At 36.2% G+C, this 24,505-nt stretch overlaps 1 protein-coding gene across 2 annotated transcripts in view; it reads right to left on the bottom strand.

The window, feature by feature from the left end:
* Positions 1-24,505, bottom strand: part of AKAP9 (A-kinase anchoring protein 9) — a 181,130-nt gene that overhangs the window by 22,708 nt on the left and 133,917 nt on the right. For both annotated transcript variants that reach the window (XM_037066078.1, XM_037066079.1), the window contains 13 exons: positions 24,087-24,319; positions 23,047-23,166; positions 17,183-17,359; positions 16,433-16,537; positions 11,071-11,223; positions 10,526-10,705; positions 8,776-9,852; positions 7,507-7,647; positions 6,512-7,000; positions 4,106-4,169; positions 3,898-4,019; positions 2,983-3,174; positions 2,533-2,721 (listed from right to left, as the gene is read on the bottom strand). In XM_037066078.1, the coding sequence (XP_036921973.1) occupies positions 2,533-2,721; positions 2,983-3,174; positions 3,898-4,019; positions 4,106-4,169; positions 6,512-7,000; positions 7,507-7,647; positions 8,776-9,852; positions 10,526-10,705; positions 11,071-11,223; positions 16,433-16,537; positions 17,183-17,359; positions 23,047-23,166; positions 24,087-24,319 (3,242 nt within the window). The remainder of the gene's footprint in view (positions 1-2,532; positions 2,722-2,982; positions 3,175-3,897; positions 4,020-4,105; positions 4,170-6,511; positions 7,001-7,506; positions 7,648-8,775; positions 9,853-10,525; positions 10,706-11,070; positions 11,224-16,432; positions 16,538-17,182; positions 17,360-23,046; positions 23,167-24,086; positions 24,320-24,505) is intronic.

Raw genomic sequence — 24,505 nt, forward strand, 5'->3', positions numbered from 1 at the left:
CTCCTTGTGTTTGTTTCTATGTATTAGGCAGAGCTGCAACGTCTCCGAGGCATGGTATGATAGAGTGGCCTAATGTAGTAGGTGTCCTGTAGGGTCCAGTAGCACAGCCTCCGCAGTCACCCAAGGTGTGAACTCAAGGTGTGCCCTTTGTGTGGGCTGTATACCCTCCTCTTGAGGTTGAGCATTGATTGTTGTTGGTAGGTCAATGGGAGGGATTAACCCAGGCCAGTCAGCTGCAAAAACTGACCACCAACCTCTGACCACCATGGAGGATCAATTGTGTAGGGGCCCACTCCATAGAGCTGGACTTACTTCATTGGAGCTCTGGTGCCTGTTGAGTCTGCCTCTTGAGTGTGTTGCTTGTAGAGAAGGTTGGGTGGTGTGTTTTGACATGGTCTGAAGCTGTCTACTGGGTGCGCTGGCTCTGGTGCCTCCTGGGAAGTACTGGCCAAGGTCAGCCACTGCCTGTGTTGTGACTAGGGCCACCTGGCATGAACTACAAAGCAATCTGTTGATGGCTGCTACTTGTGCTGGGCTTTCAGGTACCCATGTTAAGACCAAACTATGAACTAAGGCTGGATGCTGCTGTTGCTGGGCCTGAGGCCACTTAGTGAGAGGGTTTGCTGAGGACAGATGCTGCTTGTTTCAGAGATTTTAGAAAAGTATGAGGCATGAACCAAGATAAGGAAAAGCCACTTGTGTGGAAAAGCCACTGGGAACAGCTTTCACTTTCATTATTTTGTTTGATGTTCAAACGGTCCCAAATTTAGCCAGAGGGAACTCCTTCAAGCTGGCTTCTGTGACTTTTTGACATATCCCCTTAAGTCTTTCAGCAATTCCTTGTTAGCAAAATGAGATACTTCATATTGTACTTTTCCTGCTCCTGCCCTGGAATCAGCCATTTCTCTAAGAAGTCCTAGTTCTTTTTAATGGAGAATGTACTAAAAAAATCAAGATCTGGGTGCTAAGTGTTATAACCTGATTTTTTAAAAAAATTCTTAAGTATTTATTGCTATAGTATTTTATTCAAAGATTTAATTTTTTATAGAGGGAAAGAGAGGGAAAGAAATGTTGATGTGCGAGAGAACATCCATCGGTTGCCTCTTGCACGGCCCCAACTAGGGACCTGGCTCACATCCCAGGCATGTACCCCAACTGAGAAATGAACTGGCAACCCTTCAGTTCACAGGCTGGTGCTCAACCCACTGAACCACATCAGTCAGGGCTGTGAACTCTTGTTTCTAAAAAAAGATTTTTATTTATTTATTTTTATAGAGAAGAGAAAGGAGGGAGAAGGAGAGAGAGAAACATGATGTGCGAGAGAATATGAACTGATTTGATTCCTTTATTATTTACAGACCTTTTCAGGTTTTTAATTTTTTTCCTGAATGACATTTGGTAAGACTTATTTTTCTAGAAAACCTGTCCATTTCACTGATGTTTCTTAATAAACACAAAATTATTCATGACATTCCATTACTTTTATATCTCAGGTTGTATCTTTGGTTGTGATCCCATTTTCATTCCTAACTTTTAAAAGTGCGCTTTGCCTTTTTTCCTTAACTAAATCCTCCAGAAAAGTTTATTATATGTGCCTTTCAAGGAATCAGTTTTCATTGTTTTTATCATCTATTGTACCACTGTATGTATTTTACTAATGTCTTTTGTTACAGTTGAGCCTCATTATTTGTGGATCGTGTATTTATGAATTTGCCTATTCACTAAAATGTACTTGTGTCCCTAAAGCCAACACCTGCGGTGTTTTCGCAGTGTCTGCCAACATGCAGTGGCAAAATGCCAGACGTGCATGTTCCTGGCTGAAGTTGACACTGTGCCTTCTTTTTTTCATCCCTTATACTATAAACACATGTCCTTCTGCCACCCATTTATAGTGCTGTTTTTGTACTTCTGTGCTTTTTACTGGCGATTTTACTGTTTCAAATGGTCCCTAAGCACAGTAATGAAGTACTACATAGTGTTCCTAAGTATAATAAAGCTGTGTATTATGAAGAAAACACATGTGTTAAATAAGCTTCATTTAGGGACGAGTTGTAGTGCTGATAAACATCAGTTCAACGTTAACGAATCAACAGCATATAGTAAATACTGTGTGTTTAAACAGAACCACATAAAATAAGGTCATGTATTGCTGGTTGACAAAAACGTCACGATTAGGGGGCGACAGAAACTGACCCCTCTACTTCCTTTAGTAGCAATGGCTCAGCATTCATGGCAACTTCACAGAACCTAACTACTGCAAATTGTAAGAACTGACTGTATCACATCCCTAATATTTTTGGGTCATTCTGTTCCTCTTTTTCAAACTTCCAAATTGGAGGATTAGCTCATTAATTTTCAATACTGCTCATTTTTTAACACAAGATAAAAACACTTACGGTAATAATTTTTCTTCTAAATAGTCTTAGTAGCTACTGTTAAAATTTTAAACTCCAGACTTCCTGTAAAACTAATCAGCAGTTCATTTTATTAAACAATTCATTTTAAGTTTGATGTAATGTTTTATTTTGATACCTGTTCTTGTAGTCTTTGTTCCAAACAGTTTAATAATCCAGCTGCATCTCTGGTGCCTAGAGCTGTCAGTTCAGTCTGAAATGCAGCCAGTAAAACACTGCGCTCCTTTAAGAAAACTTGCTGAAGGGCAAGCAGAAGTTCACCTCGCCAGTCTGAGAAGTTCTCATGAGATTGAGAACTATCATAAACCTAGCAGAGTATAAAAAACAAAAGTTAGCTCCAAATAAGCATGTTTAAAAAGGCTCTAAAAAGGATATTTATCTGCTCACCTAAACAAATGTGAATAAGAGCATGCGAACCTAAGCATACGTGAATTTATTTTCAAATACATGATTTGGGGTGTGTAAATTAATAAAATACCTCACAAACAACAATAATTTAATTTGTAAACTGCCTTAAAATTGATACATATGATATAAAACTATTTAGATGCATAATAATCTTGAGTACCTCAGCTTCTCTTTGCACCTGCATCTTGGTTATTAAATCCTTAAGAGATGAGATTGTACTGAGATAAGCTTTTCTCTCTTCTTGCCAAGATTCTGAAACTTGCTCAACAGAATGGTCCTCTCCATCACTATAGGGAGACTCGGTGAGAGAGAGCACCTGCATGCCTTCATTATGGACAGCTCTCAGTAATCCCTAGAAGCCAAAACCCAAAAGCCGGAATTATTACAACCTCAAAAACTGCAAAGTCAAAGGGAACTTTTTAAGCAAGACAGCTTGATACCTACTTATATTAATTTAGAAAAGGCACTACAGATAGGAAACCCCATCCTATCCTCTTCTGCTGGAGAGGAAAGCCAATCAAAAAAGATGGCCTATGACAGTACACTGTCTATTTATCTAATGTGTTCTTCTTGGATTTAATAACTAGCCACTAATTTGACCCCAAAATATGTAGCAGATAAGTTTTAGTACTTGAAACTACTTTAATAATTTTGGCAAACAAAAATTTCAGTAATGAGCCCTGGCTGGTATAGCTCAGTGGATTGAGCGTGGGCCTGCGAACCAAAAGATCGTGGTTCGATCCCAGTCAGGGCACATGCCTGGGTTGCAGTCCAGTTCCCAGTGGGGGACACATGAGAGGCAACCATACACTGATATTTCTCTCCCTCTCCTTCCCCTCTAAAGATAAATAAAATAAAAAAATTTCAGTAATGAAAATTAAAAAAATTCTCTATACAAATATATTGTGCTTTATCATCTGTACAATATGGGAATAAAACTAAACAAATCCCCAAGATTCCTCAAGGTCTGCAATTCTCTCTCCATACAGGGTCTTACCATATAACTTCAGATATACTATTATGTTCAATGTAGAAACCACACTAAGTTTTACTAAAGATATCTGTCTTTTTGTACCTTTATTTTCTTTGGGAATGAGTCTGTTGAAATTTCACCTTCTTCTCCTCGGCCTTCTGATGCTGAGTCAAATCCCTGACTTTGTGTAAGGTAAATTCCCTGACCCCAGTCTGATCCAGAATCTAAAATAAAGAAAACAACCAGTGATTATTAAACAAATACTTTTTATACAAGTACTACACAAATTCCAGAAATTTATGTAACTTACCACTAGAACATATTTCTCTAGTTTGGTAAGCTTCAGAATGTGTTAATTCAGGAACTGAGGTTCCCTAATTGGAGAAAACAAAAACTACATAACTTTCTTTGCTTTAATACAAATAGGGTCCCATAAATAATATTGTTCTCTGTAATGCTGTTGAAAAAATTCACTTAAGTTTGTCACACCTTTTAAAAATAAACAAAACTATCCATGGCTTACAGGTTTACTTTTCCTTCATGAGCATTACCATAATAAGAAACACTCATGAGGGGCTTCCGGCCAAGATGGAGGCGTAGGTGGAAACACTGTGCCTCCTCGCACAACCGAGTTTAAAGAAAACAAAGTTTTAGTAACAAAAATGCAACCAAAACACAGAAAATTGAACTGTACGGAAGTCTAACAACAACAAATCATTCCACCAGACTGGTAGGAGGAGCGGTAAGACCCAGCAGGCAAAGCTGGATTGCCCAGGAAAAGATGGCTGGCCGACCAAGGTGCACAGGCAGCAGTTGGCAGATCTCAGGTGTGGGGTGGCAACGGCAGACCCAGAGGGGGCGTAAGGTGGCTGGCTGACTGCAGTCACACATTTGTGTGCAGATAAACCAGGTAAAGGAGCGAGCAGTGATACAGACCGCACATGCTAGGGCCCCAGCAATGGGAATTAAAGCCTAAAAGTACCAGCTGGAAAAACTTTCAGGGTCGAGGTGCCAGGAGAAGCTTCCAGGCTCACAGAGAGTTTGTTGGAAAGACCCACAGGGTCCTAGAGGGTGCACAGGCCCACACACCCAGGAACCAGCACCAGAAGGGCCCAATCTGCTTGTGGGAAGCAGGAGAGGGGACCAAAATCCAAGAGAGAGCAGAACAAATGCCAGTGCCCCTCTCTGACCTTGCCCCCACATACAACCCAGCTACTCGGTTGCCCCGCCCTGGCGAACACCTAGGGCTCCGCCCCTCATACATAACAGGCTTGAACAGACCAAAACATTATGCCTCAAAAAGAACAGCTCAAAGCCCCAGAGCCAATACTTCTCAGCAACCAAGAGATAGCCAACCTATCAGATACACAGTTCAAAATACTGATGATCAGGATGCTCACAAAACTGGTTGATTTTAGTCACAAATTAAGAGGAACAAATGAAGGCTAAACTAATTGAAATGAAGGGAAATGCACAGGAAACCAATAGTGATGGAAAAAAAAACTGGGATTCAAATCAATGGAGTAGAACAGAAGGAAGAAAAAAATGACCAAACAGAAAAGAATGAAGAAACAAGAATTCAAAAAAATGAGGAAAGGCTTAGGAACCTCCAGGACATCTTTAAATGTTCCAACATCCAAATTATAGGGGTACCAGAAGGGGAAGAGGAACAGCCATGAGTGGAAAACTTATTTGAACAAATAATAAAGGAGAACTTCCCCAGTCTGGCAAAGGAAATAGACTTCCAGGAAATCCAGGAAGCTCAGAGAGTCCCAAAGAAGGTGGACCCAAGGAGGAACACACCAAGGCACATCATAATTACATTAGCCAAGATTAAAATGAAGGAGAGAATCCTAGAAGCAGCAAGAGATAAGGGGACAGTCACCTACAAAGGAGTTCCCATCAGACTGTCAACTGATTTCTCAAAAGAGACCTTACAGGCAAGAAAAGGCTGGAAAGAAGTATTTCAAATCATGAAATCTAAAGACCTACATCCAAGATTGCTCTATCCAGCAAAGCTTTCATTTAGAATGAAAGGACAGATAAAGTGCTTCCCAGATAAGGTCAAGTTCAAGGAGTTCATCATCACCAAGACCTTATTGCAGGAAATGTTAAAGGGACTTATCTAAGGAAAAGATACAAAATATGAACAGTGAAAGGACAGCAAACTCAGTTATTAACAACCACACCTAAAACAAAAGCAAAGTAAAAGGACAGGTAGATCAGGAGTGGAACCATAGAAATGGAGATCACATGGAGGGTTAGCAACAGGGGAGTGGGAGAAGGAGAAGGTACAGAGAATAAGTAGCACAGACGATAGGTAAAAAATAGATGGAGGGGAGGGCAAGAATAGTATGGGAAATATAGAATCTAAAGAACTTGTGACACATGGACATAAACTAAAGGGGGAGAAATGGTGGGGGAGGAGGTGTGCAGGGTAGAGGGGAATGAAGGGGGGGAATGGGACAACTGTAATGGCATAATCAATAAAATATATTTAAAAATAAGAAAAAAAGAAACATTCATGAATTAAGGAACAATACCATCAGGAACTTTGTGGAAAGTTAGTATCTGACTTTCCATAACGGAAAGACTTACAATTATAATTTTATCATAATGAAGAGATTGTCCTAAATTTCTTTTCCTCTTAAAACCACTGAATTTTAGGGAAAAAATCACAGACCACTGAAAAGCACACGTTATGAAAACCAGATACCTCTTTAGACTTCAGACACTGTATCACTGCTTTCAAGGTGCGACATTCCTCTGACAGTAACTGGACAGCAACATAGTGCTCCCTCTTCAAGGTTTCAGTTTCTGAAATATGTCTGGATTCCATATCCAAAATTTCAGCAGCATGCAGCTCTTGCATTTGCTCAATTTTTTCAGTAAACTGATTGATTATTTCAGTAACTTCTTCTGATGGACATTCACTTTGTAAATCAATTTGGATTCCTGTATTTCTGACACGGATTTGTGGAGTCTGATTGCTGCTATTGACCTTGAGAGTCCTGTCTGTCTGGGATGCGGTGCTTTTACCCTCTTTAGTAGAAAATGGCTCTAATATGAACAGGTTTCTGTTTTCTTGTACCTCAGTCTTTTCTTCTTCTTCTAAGAAGTAGGATAATTTCTCTTTTGCCTCTGTGAGTTGATTCCTAACTTGACTTAAATCGTTCTGGAGACATGCCATATTTGTTTCTTTCACCTAAAAACACAACAAATGGAATAGTAGAATAATCTAGTTAAAAATACTGAACACAGAATTTAGTGTTGAGGGGAGAGTATAATTCATATAGTATGTTCATTTTCCTTAGAATAATAAAAATTCAGAAACACTCATAGTCTCCATATGTATTTCTATATATATGTATATGGCCACAGATTACCATAGAAATAAAATCATTTTATCAGCCTCTACTTTTAGTTCTCATGGGATATGTAGTTTCCTTAACATCTGTCTTTCTCCTCTTTCTCCTCTTTCATTAATAGATTAGAGATTAAAAGCATCTTCCTACTGAATATTCCAAGGCAAATCAAGCAAGAAGATGCTATCAAAGAAATTTATAACTTTTCATCAAATTCACAGAAGCTTTTACTTTTTTCTAGCTTTAAATTATGGATTTGGGTTTGTTTCATAGAAAAGAATATACTTTGAAATAAAATTAAGATAGGTAGAAACAAATGAATTAGGAGCTAAATTACTTGTTTTACCAAAAGCTCTTCTTGAAGTTTTTCTGCCTTTTCTTTGTAATTGGCAAGTTCTTCTTTGGTAGCTGCTGACTCAGCTCTGAGAGCCTCAAGTTGAACAAAAAATCTACTTTCTTCATTGGTATGAATTAGCTCAGTAGTTGTCTATGGTGGTGGAAAAATATAAGAAACACATCATTTTAAAAAAATATAGTCAAATTCAAGGCAATATACATTCTAATGAAGCTTTTTTTTAAAAATCAGGAATGACTGTCTATCAGATAAAAGGGGTTGAAATGATCTGTGATCACTAAACAAATAGAGAAAAATATAAGAACCATTATTCTGTATTTTGGGGAAAGAAAAGAATGATTTTCCAGAAGTGAAAGGTAAATACTCTCATTATATATATCCTAAAATTTGTAAATTATTACTTAATATTTTTGGTACTTTTCAAAAAACTTTCATATTTATATCACTTTCCTTAAAAGATATCAGGCATTACTAAAATAGTTCTTAGAAGTTTTACATACATGGAAAGTCACATTACTGTTTTAATATTATTTATAGTTTATACTTCCAGTAAGCCTAATAGGAAGAAAAAGCCTAATAAATAGAAAGAATTATCATTTTCAAAATAAACTATATTTATAGAATCCTGATATATCAGATAATCTTCTGGTGTTCAGATTAAGTTGGCAAAATTACTATACAAAATTCAAAATACATAAAGTGAGAATTTTAAAGCTAAAGTCTTTTCATATCAGTCCTATGCTAAGAAATAATTGAGAATTTCAGGTCTTTACCTAAGTAGATTTATAAGGGTAAAATGCAAATTTTTCATAGAAAAGAAAAAAATTTATTATCAAATATAAAATCTCCAAAAGTTAATGATTCCTCACTTATATGTTAATTCAGTAGAACACTAATATATGTTGATATTTTCTATTATTACCTAAAAGGGATGATCACATAACATTCATGTTAGAGGGAAAAGGAAAAACCCTACACAAGATCCAGAAGACATTTGCTAAACTTAACATTTCTAAATTTTTTCTGACTACTCTATTTAATAACTATGTTAGTTAAATTACAAAATATAGTTTGTATCATTTATTCTAGTGGTAATATAACTGTAGAGAATAGTAATATTTTTATAAAAATGCTTTATATGTACCAATTGCTACATGTGAAGAACAATATTTAATTTAGTAAATTAGTAGTCAGCTCAAGGAAAAAGGAAAAAAGAGTATCTTAGGGTATTTAAGTGAAAAAAATTAAATACAAACTAACCGTGAGAACTTCAAAATCTCCTTGAGGGCTTCTTTTCCTTTCTTTGCCTCCCTGATTTTTCTCACTGTCCTCCAAAAGCTTCTGTAGTTCCTGTAGCTTTCTCTCTTTTTCCACAGCATTTTTCTCTGCGATTTCCACTTGTTCTTTTCCTAAAATCAAACTGGTCTGCATTTCAACCACCTGGTTTTCTAATTCTGATATTCTCAAGGTTAATGCTGATACATCTGACTTCATCTCATTTTCTGTTAGTTGATTTAAATTCTGTATATTTGCTCTTTCGGGCTCTGATGAACTCTCTTGTTCACTTTGACAGAGTTTCACATATTCCTTAACGGCTTCAAGTTGGACCTGGCTCACAACAGCAGCAGCAACATTTTCCTCAAGTACAGTCTGGAGGTCTACAATGTTCTTTTTAAGCATTTCCGTTTCAGCCTGGACTTGTTCTCGCATGTCCTTTATTTGTTTGTAACACTGGGTAAGTTCTAAGTTCTTTGCACTCACAGTACTCTCAAGTTGTAGCACCTTTGTTTCCAAACTGTTTATGGAAACTCTGCTATTTTCTTCCAAAGATCTGAGGGAAGTCTGATTTTCTAGGCCTTGAAGAGCACCTCCAGTAAGGACTTCTTCTAGTTCAGGTTTCTTTTTGCTCAAATCATTTACAGCCACACTGTCACTTTTCAATGGTATACTTTGGATTTTTTCCCTATTTTCCCATTCTCTCTTTAAGCTGCATAGTTCTTGTGTCAACTGGTTCATTTTTAAATTGGTTTCTTCAAGTACATTTTTAGTAAAGGCCATTTCTTCATTAGTGGTTTCTACTTGCTGTTCCAAAGCCAGTTTTTCAGCTATTACCATATCCAGCTGATGTTTTAAACTATCTGCTTCTTCTGGGACAGAATTAGCATGCACTGATGTCTTTTGTTCAATATTTGCCAATTCCTGTTGAAGTTTTTCAATCACTTCATTAAGCTGCTCGATTTCTTCCTCTCTATTTTTCTTCACACGTTCTTGATCACTTATCAAACATTCTATTTGGGTTTCAAGATCCCTTATCAGCTCATTTTTTTCTTCTATAACCTGTTAATGAGAAAAAGGTAGCATACACAATAAATATATCTTCATCTTTTGAGAATTCAATTTTACTTTAGGGCAAGATCTTCGAGCACTGATCATACAATATAGCTCTTGGACATATTACATTAACTTAATATAGACCCTCATATCAAAGAAGGGCCTAAATTATATGCCCTCATACAGAAAATTCTGTTAAATATAAAATGATTTACACTTTTAGTAGCTGATTTCCTATAAGTAGTCAATATCAATATATTCTAATAGAAAAGAATGAAGTATTGAAACAAAAACAGTCTACAGCAGATGGTACCCAAGCATCATCTTATTTAACTCATATCAAACAGCAGAATTTTTAATAGGTTGGTTAGAATATGATGAACTCTTAAGTTACCAGAGACTCCCTGTAAAACATGAAAAATCTCTGATAATATTAGAAAATGATAAAAATATACTCAGCTTGTTATATTGAAATTAATGGGTAAAGTGCATGGTGTGGTGGGGTGAAAATTGAGACAAGTGTACTGGAACAACAATAAAAAATAAAATTAATGGGTAAAGAAAATTAAGATTTAGTTGGTTTTACATTTAAAGAGAAAAGGAGAAAAACCACTTTTTAGCCCTTTAAAACTCTGGTTTAAATTAACCTCATGTAACAATCAATTTTAAACTAGTGTACCTTGTTATCTGTTGTCATTTTAAGTTGATGCTGCAGATTTGTAATTTGCTCATTCAACTGGTGAATTTCTATCTCTTTTTCCTGCATTATTTGAGCAAATTTGCCAAACAAGACATGTTGGTCCTGGGTAGAGATAGCTTCAGATTCCTTTATGGCAAATCCCAGTTTCTCCAATTCATCCTAGGGATAAAAATACCCATCCTAGTTGGACAGATCATTACACGTGATTTTTAAACTTTCTTTCAATCAACTCTTACAAAAGATACAACACTAAAAAATGTATCAATATAAAGAATTCAGAGATATCATTATTGTAAATCAGTAATTCTTAAAATATTTTGATAAAAGGTCTGAAACTTTCATTTATGATGAATTCAGATGTTTCTGTTGGTTTAAAAACAAGTTCCATGCAAATCCATTTGAAGCTCATGTTCCCCTGTTAGGTACTACTTAGCAAATGGGTTTAGCAAATACTCAATACTAATGTCTGCACAAGACTAAAAACTATGAATTATTTATGGACAAAGTTTTTCTTACTTAATTACCTTAAATAACTTGTTTTCTTGTTCAAGTTCTTGTAGGCGGGTAGTTGATTCCTTTTTCTGTATTTCTAATTGCATATGTAGTTGCTGAACTTCTTCATTCTTATTTTCCAGTTCTTCTCTAAACTGCTCTAACTGTTCTTCTAAGTTTGTGATCTTAGATACCAAAATTATCAAAAAGAAAGAGAAAAAAACTTTACACAAATCTGAGTCAAGAAAAAATAAAGAAAAGGGGTTTCTCTAAGTTAGTTGTAACTGTGTTTTCTAGACTTTTTTAAACTTAACAGCCTTAAACCATCCTGCCCAGAGCAAAGAGGAGACCTTCAGAGGAAGGGTACAGGAGCTATTTCCTACTTAAAATGTCCTCAGATAAAGTAGAAAAGAACCATGGGAAACAGGAAAAAGTCTACATTTAAGATCTTCTTTTATGATAAATTAAGTTTCTATCAAAAGGTTAAAGAAAGCCCTGGCAAGGTGGCTCAGCTGGTTGGTGTGTCATTCTGTGCACCAAAAGGTTGAGGGTTCGAACCCCCATCTGGGCATGTACAGGAGGCAACCAATTAATGTTTCTCTCTCACACTGATGTTATTTTTTTCTCCCTCCGCCCTCGCCGCCCCCACTTCCTTTTTCTTTCTCTCTAAAAAAAAAAAAGAAAGAAAGAAAGAAAGAAATCAATAAATATATCCTCAGGTAAGAACTAAAAAAAAAAAGACAGAAGAAAGGTGTATAATTAAGTCAGTTACTTTCACCACCAGGTGAGAATGGCTCAATTTAGACCATATTAATACCCAATGAAAGATCTGGCTGCCATGTACCTTGTTTAAGGGAGATAAGCAGAGGTGGAGGTCTGAAATACAGAAACTTAAAAATTGAGGTAGTGAGTAAATACCATTTTATGAGAAAATTACATAGAAATTAAACTAAAAAGCAATTGTTCTTTGATGGCTGTATAGACTGAAACTAAGAAAAAAATTAGGAGCTCTTTATTGTCATATTTAAAAAATTGGGTTTCTTGAGGGAAGGATCAGTTATTTAGCTCACTGCTTTGTAGCTACTTATACATATTTAATGAACGGATTTGTAAATGTGTATTCACCTGATGATCAAATTGCTGCATTAAAAACAACCTAAGATGCAGGAGCAGCACTTAGTGGTAGCTGGCTCAGAGAGCACTCTATAAATCATTTCTCCCCTTAGAACCGAAAGGGCATATAATGATTACACACAGATGTGTGATTAGAATCACATCTCAGCATTGGCAAGGCAAAGACCTTCACAACAGTTTAGCCTAATGCTTCCTTAACAGAAACAGTACTGATACTAGTCATTACAGCCAGCATTTACAGACAAATTACTGTTAGGGTCTGCATAAGGTGCTTTATATGTATTATTTTGAAAAGACTCTGTAACAAACACACGAGATCTTTGCTAAGACTACCCCCATTTCAGAGACGAGGAAGGGAGTCACTGAGAGGTGAGTGCCTAGTGCTGGGGTCCAAGGCTAGTACGTGGGAGCCAGCTTTTGAACCTGCGTTTCCCTCTGGAGGCTTATTTTTTCTTCCCAAGAGGGAAAGAGCAGTTCCTCAGTCTTGACTTCTTTATATCCCTAGTTACAGAACTTCTGTTCAGCTAGTCTTCAGATGGTTCCCCAGGCTGGCTCTTCTGTAATTTAGTTGCAGTTGTGGTGTGGTCATAAGAGGAGGCGAGCACAGTGTTTACCTACTCTGCCATCTTGACTGGCTGGAGCCTTATATTCTCAACTATCATTTATTCCGCTTCTAATAATTAATGTCTAAGACTTACATTTAAATTATTTTCTGTAACGCTGGTATTAAAACTCAGTAAATACACCTCAAATACTTTTAGGAGTTGTACATGTATAATGATCAGGTTTGTTGAAAACTGCGATGACTGTATCTTCTTCAAAGTTACGTAATACAATAGTATTTACTCACAACCCTATCTTCTACAACTACTTTTGATGACAAGGTATTATCTCAAGACACAGATATTTAAGTTCAAAATTGCTGCCCTATCTCACATGGTATATATTTTCTTTCTGATACAAGAGATTAAGGTAATATATTTAGCTGTGATCCAAAGCCTTGCTCTTCAAAGTGTGGTCTTGGGAACAGCAAAACCAGCTTCACCTGGGGAACTTGTTAGATGTACAAATTTTTAAGCTCCACCCCAGACCTCCTGAATCAGAATCTTCATTTCAACAAGATCCCAAGGAGTTTCATATGCACATTAAAGTTCGAGAAGCACTGGTCTAAAGCACTAACTTTCTTGTTACAGTCAGCTAAACTTGAAGTGTCACAACAGACATTTCAATGCCCCAAAATGACACTGTACAGCATTCTTTCCTTTTACTCAGCTAGACTCCAGTTTCAGTCCCAGGCTGTCTTATTACTGAGTCTGTAACAACCCAAAACTAGATTATTGTTAAGGTTTAAAAACAGAATGCTATCTGCTTTAATCTTCTTTAATTTAGCTACCAAGCCCTGGCTGGTGTGGCTCTGTTGGTTGGAGCGCCACCCTGTAAACCTGCGGGTTCGATACCCAGTCAGGGCACATACCTTGGTTGTGGGTTGAGTCCCTAGGTGGGGCATGTACAGGAAGCAACCAATTGATGTCTCTCTCTAAAAGCAATAAAAAAATGTCCTCAGGTGAGGATAAAAACAAAATTATAGTAGCTAGCAAAGGATAGCTATATAGTTGCTGATTCTATTAGATTATTTATTTTGCTCCATTAGTGTTTTCTTTGTGTTTTTATCTTTTTGAAATGTGTATGTTTCCTTACTTAATTGTAGATTTCTTGAAATTTGGTGCTTGTTTTATAATTGGACCGTGGTGGTAAGAGCCCAGGAAATGCTGAATGATAGTCTTTAACACTTACACACCAGGAAAGCAGAACATGCTCAAATGCTCATGCAGTACAGCATTACAGAATTCCAGAACCTGAGAAATAAATTTGGGGAATTCTTGCTCAATCACTTACTGTGTGACCATGAGCAAGCTACTTAACCTCTCTTAAGATTCAGCTTACTCATCTGTAAAATAGAGATGACAATGTAGTTGATGTTCAGGGACAGCATAAAGATTAATAACATAGGACATTTAAAATTTTTAGTACTTTCTAGCATAGACTTATACAAAGTTAACTATTATTTACTTTTGTCATCTGTAAGCTAGATCTCATTAGCTCTATAAACAGCTAAAACCTACTGAAGTAATCTTTTTTAAAAAAGAAATTCTATTTCTCTTTACATTCTCCTTATCATCCTGAAACTCCTATCTTTTAAAATTTTTCTTCTAAAAAAAAATTTTCTTCTCTTTCTATTCATTCTACTTTCCAAACATTAAATGAAGTTTTACACAAACAGGCTATGAAAGTAGCCTAAAGGTATCTTGAATATAAGGACACATATAGACATTTTATGTTTATACTCTAGCAGATATCTGAAAACATTTGCTCAGTGCAGGAGCGAATGCTTAAGCTGTTTTCATTAAAAGACATGCTTAAATTTTTTTAATTTACTGATTTTAGAGAAAGGGAGGGGAGGAGAGAGAGAGAGAAAAACAGAATGATCTGTTGTTTCACTTATTTATGCATTCATTGGTTGTTCCTTTTATGTGCACTGATCAGAAATCAAACCCACAACTTTGGTATGCTGGGACGACACTAACCAACTGAGCTATCTGGTCAAGGCTGAAAGACACATGTTTTAATTTTACGTTCCTATCTTTAGACTCAAGTTGCAGGCTGAGTGTGATCTGATACCATGCTTGTCACTGTTATTAAAACTAGTAGACAGGGTCAGCTGTCAGGTTAGCACTTTACTCACTGAATATGTCTGGCTCTGTGTCACCTGTAGAAACTGGGAGCTGGCTCTCTAAGGTCTTGCAGTTCTAAACAACTATGGTTCTGAGTAAAGGAAGACAGTTATTGAGTACTTACTTCAAGAAATTAGGGTGTTAGTAACATCATATAAAATTCAAATGATAATAACAATATAAAATTAGTAAACTTAAATCAACTATCCATAATCAACTATCACTGTTTTGGGACACAGTTTTGAGGTCCATCTTTTTAGGGAAGCAGATAATTTCTTTGGCTATTTAGTGTGAAGTAAATCTTTAAATGTTAATTCTTTTCAAAACATATAGAAGCAGTTGCATACCAAAGGGTTCCCCGCCTCTCGTGCGAAAATAAAAACACAAATAAACAACAACCTTTTGGATAAACACTAGTACTATGTGTTAGTGAGAAAACAATCATGCTCATAGAAATGGTTGTTTCTATAGATGGATTTTTTTCTCCTCTAAACTACATGTTCTCTGAGCTGTAGTTTTAGCTGTCTACACCATTCTTATATTTTTCAAAGTACTTATTAACATTTATGTGCTGTTTCAGTTCAATAAATATTTGTTAAAATATATTAAATGTCCTGAAAAATTGTATGGAGAGATAAAAATGAAATTTAAGAAATTTAAAATATTTTATATGATATGATACAGCCAGAAATGTAGAGTACAATATGTTTTAGAAAAACTAGTAAAATAAACAACAGATAAAGGTTTAAATAAGTTATAATTTAATTATGAATTGAAAATTACTGCTTTAAAAAAAGAATTTATTTATTTTTATAGAGACGGGATGGGAGGGAGAAAGAGAGGGAGAGAAACATCCATCAACTGCCTCTGACACATGCCCAGGCCAGGAACTGAACCTGCAACCCAGGCAACGTGCCCTGACTCAGAATCAAACCAGTGACCTTTCCACTCTGCTGGGTGACACACAACAGAGCCACACTGGTCATAGCAAAAATTACTACTGTTTTGAATGTGATTTTTTGGAGGGAAGGAGAGAGTAGAAAAACAGAACTTTACATAATTACTTTATCATTAATCTTTTGTTTTAAGAATACTTCCAGTATATCAGAGAACAGCATTCTCCCAGGGCAATACAACACTTAAAAAAATAGCAAAACAGCAATAATGCAAAGCCCATGGGAAGTAAGGTCAGCAGAAAAGAGAGACACTGCCTTTGCCGCACTAACAGTACTATCTCCCTACTCTCTTCTCCATTCAATGCACATCTACCAAACTGGCCTCCTTCATGTCCTCAAAAGTCCTTGCTGCATCAAGGCCTTTACACTTACACTTGTTTTCTCTACTTGGAACACTCCTCCTCACACCAGCGATCTGTTCAAATGTTCAGGGTCTTCAAGATCAACATAAGCAATGAACTAAGAAACAGTCTAAACTTTGGTTTTAGACCATAAAGTCCACTCTGTTCCAATGATATTTTCAAGGTGACTTATTTGAAAACCACATTTTGTCATAAAAATAAACCCTTTACCTCTTTCTCCTTTCTGTCTATGGCGTCTCTCTCAGCCTGCAACTGTACTTCTAAGGACAATTCTGCTTTAGCTTCTACAGCTCCAAACTGTTTTCGGTCCTCCACCTTTAAATATATAAAAATTTCTCAAAAGCGCAGACATTAAAACTTAATTACCCTTATTAATTGGAAAAGTAGCAATTTTATTTCTCCAATTAGAATAAGATAAGCTACATTAGCAAATAGTCAAAAAGTTAGATATTCAGTCTTCAATACATTTTATACAAATTCAAACAGGAATGTTTGACATTCTTAAAAATCACTCCTCAGATAAAATGAGGGCTATCCCCTTATCTGCCCCACCCCAAGCTTATTTACCCTACTTTTCCCTTTTCATTCATTTTTGTTTTTGGCAACATAATGAAAACAGATTTCATTATTTTGTAGTCTGGGGTAAAGTGCCAGCCTAAAGTGCTGTCCACAGTTTTTTCACTTGGCTATTATTTTACAATCACAGCTTTACTGTTGGTTAAAAGGGTACTTAAGTTCTCTAGTTTAACTCATGTTCCCTTCTCAGAACTAAGGCATGCAAAGCCACATTTGGAAATAATAAACAGATATGGTTATAATGTCAATGTAAACATAAAGATACATATACATTATACAATATCAAAAAGTCAATAGCCATTTTTTATTTAAAAGAAGTGATGTTTGCATAACTAATTTACAGTAAAACATACGATCAAAATTAACCCAAAGAAAATGTCTCACCTTTTGAAAAGTGTCCGTACTGATGAGTAAGGCCTGCTCCAGTTCTCTTACTCTGCATTCCAGTTTCTCAATTTCTTCATTCCGCTCTTGTATATCCCTCTGAAGCTGCTCTTTAGAGAGCAGAAGCTCACTGCACTTGTCTGTCTTTTCTTTCAGGTGATTTGTTAACTGTTCAACCTAGAAATATATAATAAACAAAAAGTGTGAACTTAAAAAATTTCAGCACGTTAATAACACATCTATTCTCATTTCAGAAAGTATTTTTAGATGCTGTGCTTATTTTTTGACAAGAGTAGTAACTACTGTCTCTAATTATGGTGACATTTTCTGAGTTGATAAAACTAAACAGCACTAGTAGAAGAAATAATACTGCTTGTAATAACACTTTAAAAAATTCTTAAGACTACTTTCTCCAGCTAAAAGGAGAAAAATAATAATTTTTAAATAAAGTTGAATGATAAGCTCTAATGGCATAACCACACTAAAACCTAATGAAGATGACAAGTTTACATAGTACCAACTTAGAATCTTATGTCAGATAAGATGACCTAAAAATTCTTTCATGGATTCTATTTTCCTTTCCACAATGGATACAATTCTTGCACACTAATACAGTGGTTTTAAATCCCACAGCGGTGGTAGGGGATGGGGGAGCTTTAACACAATGACTTGGAAAGCTTTTTCAGCCTACACATTCCTGCAGCCCAGAACAGAGATGAGAAGGTGGGGTGGTGAGAAGGATCTGTGAATCTTGCAAGTTTCCGTAAGTGACCCTGATATGTAGGTCCATTCAAGTAAATGGTCTGGGACAGAAGGATACAGGAAGATGTAACAAAACAGCTTATAAAATTAGTTCTAACCAACTGAAGAGAGAAAGCCTGTTACTAAAAAAATATGTGCTAGTAAGACAAAAAGAAATTCTATCCTAGTTCACAATGAGATACTTTGAAGAAATTATCTAAAAATGATATTTATTTATGGACAATTAATTATAGTTCAAAAATGACAGTAATGGAGCCACAGGGTAGACTAAGATTTGGAGTAAAGTCAAGGGAAAAGACAACAAAGCAGGTACAGCAAAATGACACACAGTATTATTACAGTTTTATATATATATGCCTGTACATGTATAATCTTTACAAAATCAGAAGCTGGGGAGTCGGATCTGGCAAGAATAGGAGAACGAATGGATCACAATGATCCTGGAGAAAATCAAACATACACATATATCCTTGTTTGTTTCTTGAAGTTTCATAAATGAAGCAGGTCACATTTCTTAAATATAAGAAAGCAAGTAATAGGAAGTGTTGGAAAATTCCAGGGCTTAAATATCTTCTCAATTTTCAATAAACAGAATTTTTTCCTTTTTTGTGACTACTGCTTTTTCCACCACCCCTGAATGTCCATAGTTTGTGCATTCTCTCTCGAGATCCTTATCATAGATGGCTTTGATCATGCATATTTTTTTACTTTTCTTCACATTGTGCATTATCCTATAGCTGAGATATTGTCTTATTTAACATCACATCCTCTAAGATGAGTATTCTAAAGATTTCTCTAAACGAAGTATAAAATTTCCATTTTTGTTTATTTCTGTGTAGTTGTTCAAGTTTCAAAAGTACCATAACTGACAGTGAGAGGTAATTGAGCCAAATACTAAACTAGGTTTTGAAAGTATTTATGACAGAAAACCAAAGATTTTGCTAAACTATTGAAATCATTATTAAATTTGTACTCTACCAAACATAGGGAATCCAACTCTATTTTTAATAATTTCTTTCACAATTATTTTAAAGGAAAATTGCGTGCTTTTGCTGCTTTCCCCTGTTTGTTTATATCTATAAATTTTCAGGACACATGTAGAATGCCAATCATGTAAATTAGCTTTTCATCTCAGAAGGGATGCATATACTTCAGCCCAACGAAGGACAAGCCAATTCTCCTCTCCTGTGGAGAAGTGAACAAACTGTGCCACAGTATTTCATTCATAAGGAAGTTCTCTTGCTCTGCCATCTGGGTTCCCAATTCCATTAGTAGAATCCATATGAAATATTAAGAGTGTGATACAGATATTGACAGTGATAACACAAGTTAAAAAATGTTTCTAGCAACCTAGCAGCACAGATTATATATTTTTATGTTCCTTCGTGATTTCATGGTTTAATTGTATTAACTATGTAATTACATTTTAAAAATACATTTTATAATTATGCTATTATAGTTGTCCCATTTTTTCTTCCCTACATTTCCATCTGCCCTGTACGCCCACTCCCAAAATCATTCCCCCACCTTAGTTCATGTCCATGGGTTGTACATTTAAGTTCTTTGGCTTCCCCATTTCCCCTACTATTCTTAACCTCCCCCTGTCTATTTTGTACCCACCATTTATGGTACTTATTCTCTGTACCTTTTCCCCCATTCTCCCTCCTCCCTCTCCCTGCAGATAACTCTCCACCTATTTCTGTGAATCTGTTTCTGTTCTAGTTTGTTTTTGTTTCTGTTTTATTAAGTTGTGTTATTGATAGTTGTGAGTTGTCATTTCACTGTTGGTATTTTTGATCTTCTTCTTTTTCTTAGATAAGTCCCTTTAACATTTCATATAATAGGGCTTGGTGATGATGAACTCCTTTAAGTTGACCTTACCTGGGAAGCACTTTATTTACCCTTCCATTCTAAATGATGGCTTTGCTGGGTAGAATAATCTTGGATGTAGGTCCTTGCCTTTCATGACTTTGAATAACTTCTTTCCAGCTCTTTCTTGCCTGTAAGGTTTCTTTTGAGAAATCAGCTGATAGTCTTAAGGGAACTCCTTCATAGGTAACTCTTTCCTTTTCTCTTATTGCTTTTAAGATTCTCTCCTTATCTGTAATCTTGTGTAATATAGTTATGATGTGCCTGGGTGTATGCTTCCTTGAGTCCAACTTTTTTGGGGCTCTCTGAGCTTCTTGGACTTTCTGGAATTCTTTCCTTTGTCAGATTAGGGAAGTTCTTCATTATGTTTTCAAATAAGTTTTCAATTTCTTGCTCTTCCTCTTCTCCTTCTGGCACCCCTATGATTTGGATGTTGGATCATTTAAAGTTGTCCCAGAGGTTACTAAGCCTCTCCTAGTTTTTCTGAATTCTTGTTTCTGCATTCTGTTCTGGTTGAATGTTTATTTCTTCCTTCTGTTCCAAACTGTTGATTTGAGTCCCAGTTTCCTTCCCTTCACTGTTGGTTCCCTGTGCATTTTTTTGCTTTATTTCACTCTTTCCTCTATTTTGTGACCACACTCAACCATTCTGTGAGCATCCTGATTACCAGTATTTTGAACTCTGTATTTTATAGGTTGGCTATCTCTTTATTGCTTAGTTGTATTTTTCCCGGATCTTTGATCTTTTCTTTCATTTGGACAGTACTTTTTTTTTGTCTCGGCACACCTGTTACATAGTAAAGGGCTATGACTTAGGTATTTGCCAGGGCAACCCATGTGGCTGCATTGTGGCACTGTATGTGGCGGAGTGGTCTGAGAGGGAACAATGTTGCTTGCTGGACTCTTGGCCAGCTTTCAGTCACGTCCCCTACTACCCACAAGCAAATTGTGCCCTTCTGGTGCTGATTCCCAGGTGGGTGGTTTTGTGTACATTCTAGGACCCTGTGGGTCTCTCCAGTAAACTCTCCTGTGAGGCTGGGAGTTTTGCCTGTTGCCTCAACCCCTACAGCATTTTTCAGTCAGAGGTTTTGAGGCTTTATTCCCCATGCTGGAACCCTGGGTTGTGCAGTGCCTTGTTCCCCAGTTACTCCTCCTGGTTTATCCACATGCAAATGTGGGACTGCCTGCTCTGCCAGCCACTACCTTGCTGCCCATCTCTGCCCCTCCTACCAGTATGGATAAATGTTTCTTCTTTAACTCCTTGGTTGTCGGACTTCCATACAATTTGATTTTCTGGCAGGTCTGGTTATTTTTTGTTTTTAAATTGGTTGTTGTACTTCTCTGCATTGTGGGAGGAGGCAAAATGTATATACCTACACCTCCATCATGCAGAGCTATTTTTCAAAAGCTGAAAATATGTTTGTTAGAAATAAGGCCAATAATTACAGACTCTGTGAAGGTTGATAACTTTTCCACTGTCTAGGAGATAATGCCACATTATATCAGATTACTTTTATTCAATAAAAATATAGATAACATTAATCTTACTGAGTTTATAGCCATTTTATACTGTGTAATGCTTTTAAGAGAAATAAAATCCAATAAACTACATAGAAATTATATACTATAAATTCTTAATAAATTTCACTTATTTATTTTTTTTAGAGAGAGGGAAAAGGAGGGAGAAAGAGAGGGAGAGAAATATCAACGTGTGGTTGCCTCCTGCACGCCCCCACAGGGGTCCTGGCCTGCAACTCAGACATGTGCCCAGACTAGGAATCCAACAGGTGACCTTTTGGTTCACAGCTTGCGCTCAATCCACTGAGTTAAACCAGCCAGGGCTTTAGACTAAAAACTTTTTAAAAAATAAAAATTATTTTCAGAAATAATAATTAAATTTAAGTGTTCATTATATAGTAGGCCAATACTTCTAGGGGACGAGTTCTATTACAATCTCTGTTTTAGAAATGGCTAAATAAGTTTTAGAAAGTGACTTTAGCCATTGTCACATAACTGAAAAGGGCAGAGACATGATTCAAACTGGGATGGTCTAACCCCAAGCACAATCTGTTGATAACCATGATAAGCCATTTTAACAATTTATACAATGAATCTTCCCTCATTCATGTAGCATTCATTTGGTAAATATGGAGTTCTGGTTATGTTTTTATAGGAGGAGAAAATGCACAGTGTAGGTGAAAGAGTAGATGCAAGAAGGAGCAGTAAGGAGGCTCCAAAACTTCCCAAGGAAGAAATGACAACAGCGAGGATTCAGGGAGACGAATGAAAGTGAGAGGAACAGGAAAATCACCGACAGACTAGATGCAGGGCTGAGAAATAATGGCACCAAGAACGAGTTCGAGGTCTTAGCAACGAGGAGGGTGGAGGTGACTGAGATGAAGGGACACGTTTTACTCTTGTCTTTCTTGTTGGGGCCCAGGTAGGCCCCAGGAGCCCTCTTCTGAACACGTTACTTTTGAGACACCTAAGTGGGAATGTAGAGTTGGCAGCTGAATATTCAAGTCTGGGGCTCAACCGAGATTCCAGGGCCGGAGATACAAATGTGGAGTCATTTACATATAACTCCCTAGAAAAGAATATAAATACAAAAGACAAGGGGGCCCAACACTAAAACTTGGGGTCCTCTACCATTTATATTGGGTCAAAAAACAAAGACTAGAGAAAGAAGTAGGGGTGTCACAGAAGCTAAACGAAGGGTGTGTTTCAGGAAGCAGGCTGTAAATGAATGTCTCTGAAAGCTATTGTACAATGAAGACAGATGAACGATTACTGGATACAGCCATGAGGCTGTCGGTAACCACAGAACAATTTCAACAGAGGAGAGGATAAGAAATGCCACTGAGACAGAGGTCAGAAACTTCACTGGAGTGGATGGAGAACAGAATGCGAGATGGGGAAGTAAAGAGTGAATGAATATAGATAACTCATTTGATCAGTTTTGTTGGGCATGAGGAATAAAAAAATGAGTAGGGAAGTTTGTTTAACTGGGCAATCCTAGAAGATAAATGTTAAGTAGAAATGACTCCAAATATTAATACAAGCAATTTTTAGAGTTTTAAAAACTTTCTCTCGTGAAAGTAATATTTAATTTCCTGATTTTGAAGATTCACATACACTAGAGGTAATTCCTTTTAAGTTTTTCACAATAGGCATTTTATCTTACAGACAGTATATAAATTATTATAAGGCAGAATACATCAGTAAAGTTCTTACCTCTCTTGTTTGATGGTCATTGACAGGCTGGAATCGAGGTACAACCTTAAGCTGCTGTTCTAGTTTCTGTATTTCCTGTTGGAATACATCTCTCTCATGTTCTCTGTCAATGGCTTGCTCCTGAAATTTAATAATAATAATAATTGAAGATAATGTTTGCTTCGATAATGTTTATTGAAGCAATTGTTTCCCTCACATCCTTTTGCTAATAGGTACAGTTTTGTTTGAAGACAACAGATGACGACAGAATACTCCAAACCAAAAGGTTTAAAAGATTACTTTTTTTTTTTTTGCATGGTATGTAGCCTACATGGGCTCTTCAACAAAAATGTAAGCATTTAAATACTATTTAAAGCACATTTCTTTTTTCTTAAGAGTAATGTTAAAATCTCCTTAAAATGAATTTACTTTTTTTGAACAAAGGAGGAATTATACTGTTAATTTAATTATTAAACAAAATGGATGGAAGAAATTGGTTAGTAAATCAATTTCTTTCATCCTAATCTAAGTTTTACATCTAAAATTATATAATGTACAAGGATCTGATTCTCTGATCTGTGAAGAGAACTTCAGGCTTAAATGAAACCCAAAGAAGAAACTCAATGTGAAATTAGAGATGTGACATCTTTTTGGAAGGGAGTAATGACAGCATGCCGACTGCTCCAGTCCCTTGGAAACAGGAACACTGTTACCTGCATGTGCATCTTTTGTGGGTGAAACAATGGCAGCTAATTTGCCCTTAGATCCTCACCTGCTTGGGCTACTGGTTAAAGGAAATACTAGGATAGCTTCTTAACTATGAATTTGGAAAGGCTAACTGGTAGGGCTTCTTCATAATCTGTCTATACTGTTTTTAATTCTATTGATTCTAATAATTTTGTAATTTTTAATTGGAAATGTACATTTTAATTAATTAGTAAAGACATATATAGATGAAAATACAAAATTCATGACTCTTCATAATTTAAAACTCATAACCTAGAATAGCAGCAAGCAACATTCCACTGAAAAAAATCAATATTTAAGTTGAGAATACTTACATCTAAAAATTTTCTCATTTTTTCTAACTGCTTTTCCAGTGCTTGGTTTTGCTGCCTTAAATCCATTAGTTCAGCATTTTTTTCTTGTTCCAGCTCTATAAACCTACTGACTTGTTCCTCAACATCTATCTCTAGAGCTTTCACTTGTTTTTGAAGGTCATCACGTACTTTTTCAGCTTGACACTGTACTTCTAATTTTTCCTTCATTAGTTTTTCTGTCTCCTGTAGTAATTCTGTTTGAAATGGAAAAATATACTGTTAAATCACAGTGACACTATGGAAGTGAATCACCCATAACTATGTTTAAATTTTACCTAATGACATGTTTTATTTCAAACACATGTAGAAAAAAATTCTTATGAAAATGTCAAAATAACATTCCATATTAGTAGACAATCAAATTATACAGAACTGACCAA

Source organism: Sturnira hondurensis, unplaced genomic scaffold, assembly GCF_014824575.4.
Source record: "Sturnira hondurensis isolate 20B ecotype Veracruz unplaced genomic scaffold, ASM1482457v3 Scaffold0016462, whole genome shotgun sequence".
In the NCBI taxonomy this organism is placed as follows: domain Eukaryota; kingdom Metazoa; phylum Chordata; class Mammalia; order Chiroptera; family Phyllostomidae; genus Sturnira; species Sturnira hondurensis.